The sequence below is a fragment of the Equus caballus genome, chromosome 7 (assembly GCF_041296265.1).
Source record: "Equus caballus isolate H_3958 breed thoroughbred chromosome 7, TB-T2T, whole genome shotgun sequence".
Classification (NCBI taxonomy): Eukaryota; Metazoa; Chordata; class Mammalia; order Perissodactyla; family Equidae; genus Equus; species Equus caballus.
This window is the reverse complement of record NC_091690.1, coordinates 4,968,030-4,979,165: the sequence shown is the minus strand read 5'-3', so window position 1 is coordinate 4,979,165 and position 11,136 is coordinate 4,968,030. Positions and strand designations below refer to the sequence as shown.

The 11,136-nt window shown below is 39.3% G+C and overlaps 1 protein-coding gene across 4 annotated transcripts in view; it reads right to left on the bottom strand.

The window, feature by feature from the left end:
• Positions 1 to 3,869: 3,869 nt before the first annotated feature.
• The window catches only part of ADGRE1 (adhesion G protein-coupled receptor E1), a 69,273-nt gene continuing 62,006 nt past the window's right edge, over positions 3,870 to 11,136 (bottom strand). For all 4 annotated transcript variants that reach the window (XM_070272586.1, XM_023644604.2, XM_070272588.1 and 1 more), the window contains 3 exons: positions 9,473 to 9,641; positions 9,236 to 9,364; positions 3,870 to 6,353 (listed from right to left, as the gene is read on the bottom strand). In XM_070272586.1, coding sequence (XP_070128687.1) covers positions 9,245 to 9,364; positions 9,473 to 9,641 — 289 coding nt within the window. In that variant the 3' untranslated portion in view covers positions 3,870 to 6,353; positions 9,236 to 9,244. The remainder of the gene's footprint in view (positions 6,354 to 9,235; positions 9,365 to 9,472; positions 9,642 to 11,136) is intronic.

Below are 11,136 nucleotides of genomic sequence, written 5' to 3'. Positions count from 1 at the left end.
AAAAATCTTTGTATTCAAGGAAAGTAAAATGTATATTTTCAGTAAGAAGGTATAAAAAATAAAAATATTTTTACTTGGCTTAAAATAAAGATAAATTTGTCCTAAAGTACTAGAAGGGAAAAAAGAAAACCTAAGACAAATTCTAAATATAAAAAAGTAAGTGACACAAAGTTTATGAAGGTAAAACCCTGAAGAGTTTTATGTATGGTCAAGTTGGCTAAGATTTTAAAAAATTTAGTTAAATAAAAAGTTTTAATGTCAAATGTAAACTGGTGCAAAATTAAAACTTGGTCTTCTCTTTCTTAAAAAGATAATTTTCCTAAACTTTTTATCTGCTCTTGATTTAAAAAAATTATGAAAGGTCTTTTTGAATATTTTAACTCTGTTTCTGCTTGAGTGTTTCTGTTGTCACTTTAAGTAGTTAGCTGAACATGGTTTCTCAATGAATATTGTTTCCTATCTGAACACATGTTTTAAACCTTTTAATATTTTTAACAAGCTCCCCCCTCACAAAAATATTCAAGTCCTGAATACAAGCTTTCTTTTGACCTGGAAGAGGAGAAAAAACTTCTCTGGAGATTTTTCAGGGGACCCCTGAGACTTCTCAGAGGAATTTTCTCTCTTCCGCTAAGAAAAAATACTAAACTAAGGGGGCTTATTTGGTATATTAAATTACACGGGAAACACTGTCACCTGAGTAACGATAAACTTTCTTAGATGGTATTATCTGGATAAGTGTTAGTGATATAAATATTTAAAAAATCGTATAACGTTACTAAAGTTCTGCTCTGTTCTGATTGTCAGTCACAATTCTGGTTGTTGTCTTGAATATTATGTCACAAAAATAGCCATGTTTCTTTGTCAATTGCCATTTTTAAATTTTTTATTATTTGCAGACAGGTGTTTCACTCTGATATCTTTGTAAATATGTTTCGTCTTCAGAGAAATTCATGAAAAGGACTCTAACGCTAGCTCTAAAATGTAGGCTTCAGATTATAAAACTGAGCTGGATAAAAAATTACAGAATTGTAACAGAAAAACTGATGGCCTCCTGAAACTGCCATCAGAAGGTCAAGAGTTAGGTACATAAAACTAAATGAACTGACAGAGATGATTATAATCTTCACGAATTCTTGTTTAAAATATTGCTAATTTTGTTAATGTTTTGTGTTTTATTTTGTCATATTTAAGGAAATCTTTTCCTCTTTTCACTTGTGCTAACTATAACTTATAAAATTTGATAAAATTATCCATTTGTAAACAAAATGGAAACATTTATCTTTCTCTCCCTACTTTATCCCTCCAAATTGGAAATTCTTAGTGAGTAAGTATCCTTATTTTCATGGCTATATAGTTGTTTGTATAAGTTCAATAAGAATCTGTTCTTATAACAAAACACAATTGGAAACTAACTATATTACCAAGGCTTTTACTGGAATGTCATATTTGAGAAAAACATACAGGCTCAGATATGACCAGACAGCTTTTGAGGAATGAAGGTTGACTTTCTGGAATAAAGTCATTTGGAAATATGGGCCCGGTACCTTGCTTACGGGGTCCTGGTGACCTGGTAAGGTTGAGTAAAGAATGTCACTCCCTCTGGCAGTTACAAAGAACCTCAATATTTAGGGGACCTCAGAAGAGAGGAATTCACCCAAACCTGTAGGTATTGCAGGCAGAATCTGATGATAAGTTCTTGGTCTGGCTTTTGTGACCTTGAGAGGCCTTTAAAGTTCAACCTGAGATTCCTTATAAAAAGTTCCAGCAAAGCAGATTTAAAAGAACCTATATGGCCAATTGCTATTCTTGCTGTACTTGTGTAAATAATTGAGCCAAATTTATTAAAACTAAACTTATTTTGCAACCCAGTTAGTCTTAATTTGGTGGTGCTTGGTAAAATTGAGGGTGATTTTAGAGAGAAAAATTATGTTTCCATGGAGGCATAATACACTTTCATGAATACTAGATTCTGGTTCTATTAATTGTCTTTGAGGTTTTTGTTTTACGTCTGTAAACTGGACTGGATGCTGAATTCTTCTAGGCTCCTGAAATATCTGAAATAACAAATCTCCAAACGAATGTTTTCCATTTTTTCCCATCATTTTCATTTGAAATCACAGAGAACTAAGGCTGCCCTTTTTCCTGAAGCCTTAAAAACTGAAGCTGGAGAACTTGATGTAAACTGGAGAGAAATTCATGTCTGCTCCTGTGTAAGCCACTCAGAAAAGGCACCTGAGTTCCCGATGACACCATCAGAGACATTTCAAGGTACAAAAAAATGCTTTGACCATGACTTCTAGGATTCTTGGTTGGCTGCCCCCAGGGTTCAGGAACTGATGTATCATTTACTCCAACCATTAACCTCGTTTTTTCTTTTTATTTCTCTAGAAATGCTTCCTATTAAATATCTAGTTACTAATTTACATGATATAGGCCTAACTTGGGGAGACCAACTGCATCACTGCCTTATTAAAAGACTGGTTCAATGAGATAAAACAATGTACGCCCCAATTCAGCAGGAAGTAGCTAGATGGGTCATCGCCCCAAATCCCTCAAGATTGAGGAATGAACATAAAATAGGGAGGAATTGATGCCAGCTCCCCTACATTAAACCCAGCCTAAGTGGGTTTAAAACAAAAGCATGCTTTCCCTGCTTACTCCCTGGCTCCCTTGCTCCGAAATCCACTATCTGCCATGAAGACAAAGAGCCAACGTCACCCACCTGGATTATTTATCATCTCCTCCTCCTTTTGGCAAACAGTGTCCCAAGGCCACATGCAAGCTGGTGGGAAAACTCTGACCAGCAAGGCCACTGACACCCGCCCCCACCTCTCTATAAGCAGCCACATTCCTCACAAACCTTTAAAACCCCTCGTCTCCCCTCTTTCTGGGAGATGAGACGAAACAAGGCAAATTTGAGGGCTCACTCTTTTCTCCTGGCTGATGTCATCTGAAATAAAGATGCTTTCCTTGCTGTAACCCTGGTATTCCAGTTTTTATTTGGCCCCTTTGTGTGGTGGGTAAAGAACCTATGCTTGTAGGCAGTAATACATACACTTTTATAATGTATTTTTTAATGGTTAATTCTTTTGTAGAAGTTGATTTGGAAAATATTATTGATGAGTTTGCTTCCATTATAACCAAGGAAGTCAAATTTTAATAAATTCTAGTTTGAGGAAAGATAAAATGTATAAATCTAAAATAATGTTTTCAGTTCTAATATCCTTACTTTTCAATTTTTCAATATTTTTTCAATGACTTTTAGCATTTGGGGGTAAGTACACGGTAGGTGGTCAATAAATATTTCTTGAGTGAAAGGATGTTCCATTTTTGGATACCATAAATTATTTGGATTATAAAAGGACAGAGTTATTTCACTTTATATTTATGGGATTTGAGAACCATGCAGGTTTTTTAAAAAATATTTTTAATTTTCTTTTTTCTCCCAAAAGTCCCCCAGTACATAGTTGTGTATTTTTTTTTAGGTGTGGATCCTTCCAGTTGTGGCATGTGGGATGCCACCTCAGCATGGCCTGATGAGCGGTGCCATGTGCACACCGAGGATTCGAACTGGTGAAGCCCTGGGCCACTGAAGCAGAGTGTGCAAACTTAACCACTCAGCCATGGGGCTGGCCCTGAGAACCATGCCATTTTTATTCTGAGTCTCTTTCCTCTCTCTAGTGGAGGCATATGAGGCCACAGGGGTAAAGGAATGTAACAAGTGTAGGTTGATGTTTATAATAAGAAAAATCCTTATTGTGGAGGTCACCGCTTTCACTCAGCTTAGAAACACAGGGTTCCTGAAGACGACAGTATTTTAAACCAACATGTTTCACTGTTGTCGAGACAGACAAAGCCGTGTGCAAGTCTTCTGTCAGAAAGAACTTTATTCAAGCGTTTTAGATTTACAGATCCTGACAGCTAAGAGGAAATGAAGATGCGAATCACCCTCTTTGTATGTTCCAAATTGTTGCAGTCAAATGCAAAACATTGACAATCCATTGGTTGCTGAATCAGTTAGCAACTTCCACCAAGAATACTTCGTTAACAAACCACTCCTGAAACTCTGTGCCCTAAAATAATGGTACTTGATTGTGGCTCCTGAGTCTGGGTTGCCCGGGCAGGTCTGCTGATCTTGACTGGGCTCATGGATGTGACTGTAGTCAGCTACAAGTTGGTCAGATGGCTGATTAAGGACAACCTCAGCTGGTATAATGGAATGACTTAACTGTCTTCCATACATTTTTCACATCCCTCCAGCAGTTCAGCCTGGGCACATTCTCATGGCGGAGGCAGGGGTGCAAGAACAAGCGAGACTTATCGTGTAACGGGCAAGAAGGAATGCACACTCTGTCTGAGTCACACTTGCTGACATTCCATTAGCCAAAGCAAGTCTCAAGGCCAAGCCATAGTGAGAGCAGGAATGGTTACAAAGCTCCAGGGAAGGGGTATGGAGACATGGAAACCATTCTTGAGGCCATTGATGCAATCAACCTACCACAATTGGCTATGGTAAAGGCCACGCCATCTCTTGCTTCAATATCCCCTAGAATTGTCACCTCTGTATTGAACACTGGACAAGCCAAGCATTGAAGACCAATCTATCATAAATGAACATGTGTCAGCACCCTCTCCCGAGTCGTGGCTGTCACAAATAACAAAGATTGAGCCCGCATCAACCAAGTTTAACGTTGTGATCAAATTGTTCAGCACAGGGTGATTACTGAGCTAATTGAATCCTAAATGGTAAGTTGACTCAAAGTAAATATGTAGCATCTCCTTTGTATCCCCAAACTAAGAATTCCTAGGGTCCAAGAAAGAGAAGAAGGACTAGGGGTCTGGAAGAGGAGCTCTGTGGTCAGGAACTCAAAGCCCAGCCCAGTCATCTGTGTGATGCTGACAAAGTTACTTAACCTCTCTGAGCCTCAAATTCTTCATCTTCAAAATGGAAAGTAATCATTCATTCATTCATTCAACTTATTTATGGAGAATCAACTGAATGCCATTCCCTGTAATTATGGAGCTCACAGTCCAGTTGGAGACACTCAAGAAGAGAAGAAATGATCACACAAGGCTAGAAATCATGAAGCCTTAGAGGACACACAGAGGTGACACCTAATCCTACTTCAAGAGATTCAGAGAATGCTTCCTGGTGAAATTGATGACTATGCTGAGACTCGAAGAGAGGGTAGAAATTAGTCCGATTTTGAGGAAAGTTGTCCTAGGAAGAGAGAATGGCAGATGCAAAGTCCCAAAGTCGAGGATATGTTTTCCTGCCTAGTTTTAAAGACAAGCTCTTCTGTCAGCATGGAAAACAAAAGAATACTCTAGAATATGCCAGAACATTCACTCCTGTGTACAACACAAATTCCCTGGGGATCTTGTTAAAATGCAGGTTCTGGTTCCGAAGATCTGCGGTGGTACCTTTGATGCTGCTTTTCTAACAAAATGATGCTCATGCTTCTGGTCCATGGACCACACCTTGAGTAGGTGTGTTTGAGACTGGCTGTGGAAGGGAGGAGATCTACATTTAAAATTCGCCTCCTTCTCTCCGTGGCCCTCAAGATTTTATGGGAGACGGAGAGCAAGGTGGGATGGCGATAACTTTGGGAGCAGTGCGAGTCCTAGTCAAGTCACAAAAAAGTTCCTGGAAGAAAGGGGGATGTTGCTTCCTTGAAATGTCCCAAGAAATTAGAAGGTTTTCCCAAGGGTTTTGTCATCATGTACTTCAACTCTCCATGAAACGCTGGAATTCTGCTCCATCAATCACTTCTGATTATCAACATAACTCTTTTCAGTGTTTGTGCCAAAGTAGCCTCTACGACTGTGTCCCTTATTTATCCCCTGGGGCTCTCATTAGCATTTTACTGACCATTCCTTTAAAAGCAGGAAGAGGTTGTGTCAAAACGTCAGCCAGTCGGTCAGATGACAAGTCATTCCCTGAGGGCTGCTGTGTGTGTCAGGCACGAGACAGGTGCTGGAGAGGCACACTTAGAGACATGCACCAGAGAACTTAGAGGAAAACAAAATGGTAGCCAGATGTTCTTGGTCATGCCATTGCACTGGGGTCTATTATTTCCACAAAACTCTGGAAATTCAAAGGGTTGCAGAACACGGAAGATAAAATGGTAATCTGGAACGGAAACTCTCGTTTCTCACCAGCACATGAAACCATGGGAGGATCGCCCCGCCCATCCATGCTCCAAATGGCCCAGAGTGTTCTGGGGCTGGGGAGACCCTGCATTTCCAAATTAAGCCACAAAGAGAAGATTTCAGAGTTGGCTCCTGCCAGGCACCTGCTGTGCTCAAATGTTGCTCCATAGCATACTTGAAAGCAAGAAGGGGCTTTAACCCTGTGAGAGAGAAATCACAATCAGAATCAGTGGCAGGATGAGTACAAATGTGACCCCAGGGGTCAGATCTATAGGGTCATGCATCTTATACATACAGAGAGAGATCAATACAGCAACAAAGACTAGAGGGATAAACGTTAAAATGTTAACAGTGATCATCCCTAGCATGTGAGGCACTGCTGGCAAACTCAAAAGCCATTCTCAACCTCTTCACCACTGATAGCTCCCCCTCGAGAAGCTAGAAAGCCGAATGCTTGGTTTGTTAAATTCTCTTGTAACTATGGGTGGTCATGTGATGCCGTTCTGACTAATTAGGTGAAAGGGAAATCTGCTGAGGGGTTTCTGGGAAAGCTTCTGTTTTCTGTTAAAGGGAGAGGCACGAAAGGAGAGGTTGCTGCTTCTGCCCCATCCCTCTTCTTCCTGCCTTGAATGTGGTTGCGATGTCTGGAGCTATGGCAGCCATCTTGCAACCATGAAAATAATTTGATGAAAAGCCAGCATGCTGCTAATGGAATGGAAAACTAGGAAAAGCCTAGATTCTTTACAATATCACTGAGCAATAGAACCAATATCAGCAACACTTAACTCTGGGCTTCTATTCTTTCAAGAAAAATAATTCCCTATTTAATTAAGCCAATGGATCTTAGTTACTTGAGCTTGGAGTACATCAGTGAAGAAATAAGGCAGTCTAGTGTAGGTAGAAGCCCATAAATAATAAAGGAAATAAATTAGTTATTTATAGCATGTTAGAAAGTGGAAGGCACTGTGAAAAGAAAATCAGGATTAGGGGGCAGGAGAAGCATGAATGTCGGGGTAGGAGAAAAGGAAGCAGTACAAAATAGAGTTGTCAGAGCAAATGCTATTGATAGGAAATGATTGGAACAAAGATTTGAAGGAGGTGAGGGAGGCGAGGGAGTCAGCCATATGGGTATCAGGACTAGAACATTCAAGGCAGAGTGAGCATCTAGTTCAAGGAAGTGAGTCTGGAGTGTCTGAAGAATCCTGAGCTGATCAGTGTGGGTGGAGCAGAGGGAAGTGAGATTAACAGAGGATGAGATCAAGGAGGAAAAGAGGGTCAGATCATACAGCACCTGTGGGCCATCAGGAGGACTTTGGCTTTTACTCTGAGTAAGGTGGGAGCCATGGAGGGTTGTAGGCAGAGAAGGGATGTGACCTGACTCAGGAGTTCACACATGCCCTTTGGCTGCTTCAGGGAGAACAGACCAAAGGCAGGGCAGGGAAAAGGCAGGAGGGGAAGCAGAAAGACCCCTTATGAGGCTATTTCCATAATCCTGGCTACAGACAATAGGATTTGGACCACGATAGAAGCAGTGAAGGCAAAGAAAAGCGATCAGATTCTGGATACACTCTGAGGAAGAGTCAACAGTATTTGCCAATAGATCGGAGATGGAGGGTAAGAAGAAAAGCAGAGTCAAGGATAACGCCACAGCTTTATGCTGAGCAATAGGAGGATAGGGGATCCTCCGTGAAAATGAGAGGTGAGGGGCTCGGAAGCTCAGTTTGGAACATGTTACATTTGCAACATCTATTAGACATCTCAGTGGGGTGTTTGGCAGGTGGTTGGTTATATGAGTCTAGAACTCAGGAAAGGGGGCTGGACTGCACATTATTTAAAATTTGGGAGTCACTGTTAATAGATGGTGTTTATGGCTGTGAGACTGGAGGAAATCTATTGTGTAGAGAAAAATGAGTGCTTCAGCAGAAGACGATGCATTGTCAGGGGACACCTCTCTGGGTTATTTGATTCTGACCTATGTGGGAGCTATTTTCCAATTCTGTAAATTTTAAATAACTGACAGTGATGCAAAATAATTCCATGGAGAAAATTGTTTTGCCTCCATTTGCACATTCATTTCGATATTATATGTGTGTATGTATTATATGTATGTATTATAATTCATATATGTGCAATACATATATAATACACATAGGTATATATGAACTTTTGTCTATACTATATAATATTAATAATTATATCTACAATAATTATGTAAGATATAATTATATGTTATATTATATATTTTTTATGTATATAATTATTAATGAGGGAACCGGGCAGATGTTATAACTGATTCAAAAGAGAACAGCAAGGAATAGACATATATATCTATCACATAACATATATAATGTATTATGTGTACATTATATACATTGTGTACATTATACATGTATTATGTAATATATATTATGTACTATGCATACATTGTATATATTATATGTGTATTACGTATTATTATATATTATATAAATTGTGTACATTATATATGTAATATGTAATATATATTATGTACTATGCATACATTGTATATATGTGTATTATGTATTATTAAATATTATATACATTGTGTACATTATATATGTATTATGTAATATATATTATGTACTATGTATACATTGTATATATTATATGTGTATTATGTATTATCTATCATATATACATTGTGTAATATATATTATGCATTATGTATACATTGTATATATTATATCTTATGTATTATTATATATTATATACATTGTATATGTTATGTACATATATGTCTGTTCTTTGCATTCTCTTTTGATCCAGTTATAACATCTGTCTGGTTCCCTCACTAATTAATGGGTAGAATAAAATCCTTAACGTACCCTCATTTTCTATCTGTATGAGTCATGATTTGATCTTTTTTAGGTCACATAACTGCTAAGGGGCAGAGCTTAGATTTACACCTAGGCAGCATGGCTCCTGAACCCCCTACTCTTAAACCCTACACTCTATCAAATGGGCTAAAAGGCATGGACACACAGAGCTCACAGTAGGTACTCAACACACAGCAGTATTTAGTATTGCTAAGAAACAAGCATTCTGTTCAAGCAGAACCTACATAAACCACTCAGTCTCTCTCCGTCTTGGAATTGGAGGACATGGATGACAGAAAGATCCCTGAAGTCTGGGACACCTGGGAACTGGATTTGGCCTTCCTGGTAAAACATCTCCTGTATGCTTCTCGAACCTGGAGATGGAGACACATCACAAGGAGAGGAATCCCTCTCAGATGCTGGCACAGGCATGTCCCCTGGAAGGGGGGGGCGTAGGGGCAGCGAGGGCAGCAGCTACATACCTGGTGGTTGAGCAGACAGTGAATGATGAAGATGAAGGCCCCCTGCAGGCTGTTGATGATAGTGAACAGGTAGGCCATGATACCAGCCATGGGTCCGATCTGGAAAACGCCCAAGACCCAGGAGCATCCCAAGATGAAGAGCTGGGCAAAGGCCTTGAATGTCAATAACCTGTGGGTGAAGATTTGCAGAGGATAAGGTTCTAGGAGGTGGCTGCTGTCCTCGTGGGCACACTCCTATGGATGGTCTGAGGCTGCCGCCATGTGACCCACTGCCCGGATGGAAACAAACCTGGGGTGGAGCCTCCTAGCCTAGCTGCAGGGAAATCAAATCCTATAGGCATTTAAAAGGCTATTGGCCTACAGATACACATGGGCACATGTGTGGACACATGCATTTAACACAATATTGTTTGTAGTAATAAAAGGCTAATTTGAGACGTTAAATGAACGGTGAAGCCGTACAACGAAATACTAGGAAGCCTTTTTTATTTCAATGAGGTAAAACTCACACAACATAAACTTCACCATTTTAACCATCTAAAGTGTGATTCAGTGGTATTTAGCACATTCCCAATGTTGTACAAACATCACCACTATTCAGTTCCCAGACATTTTTATCACCCCAAAAAGAAACCCTGTATCTATTAAGCAGTCATTCCCAATTCCCCTCTCCCCCAATTAGAAACAACCCACATGTCCATCTACAGATGAATGGATAAACAAAACGTGGTCCATCCACACAGTGGAATATTACTCAGCCATGAAGAGGAGTGAAGCATTGACACACGCTACAACATGGGCAAACCTTGAAAACATGATGCTCAGTGAGAGAAGACAGTCACAAAAGGCCACATAGCATATGATTCCATTTATATGAAATGTCCAGAATAGACAAATCCATAGAGACAGAAATCAGATTATAAAACTATTTTTTAACTGAGAGTGACAATATACTATAGTGGGTTAGGCTCTGGGTCAGACTGCCCATGTTTAAATTCTGACTGATCCATTCACTAACTTTGTGGCCTTAGTAAATTAATTAACCTCACTGTGCCTCAGTTTCCTCACTTTGATATAAGGATGAAAATACAATGCCTACACCATAAGCTTGTTCTACAGATTATTTAATGAGATGGAAAGATCCTAAAGGTGCTTAGAACAGGGTCTGGCACAAAATAAACATTTTTGTTAGTTGTTTTTAACCTTAAGTATCGATATGAAATAAGCTACCTATTATGTGGGAAAAAAACAAAGAGGAGAATGATATGTACAGTATCCCATCATTTATGTGATAGAAGGTGTACGTGTGAGCATAAATATTCTGGAAGGAAGATCAGTTCCAGTGATAATGGTCGCTCGAAGTGGGAGAGATCTGGAAATCCAGGCATTCAGGGAAAAGAGAAGGAATTACTTCTCATATGTTCTGTTTCTACTGCTTCATTTTTCTCACCATGGCATGTATTGACTTTATTTTACCTTCTTGCATTAACTTTCTAAAAATAATTTTTAGGAAAAAATATTTCATTAATCCATTAATCCTCCATCCATTAATTGATGGAGGATCGGACACTGACAGGAAAACAAACAAGGGACCATGATCAGCTCACCAACAATAAAACCTAGACAATGTGTGGTTTGGGTCGGTTCTTAAAATGAACGTTAGT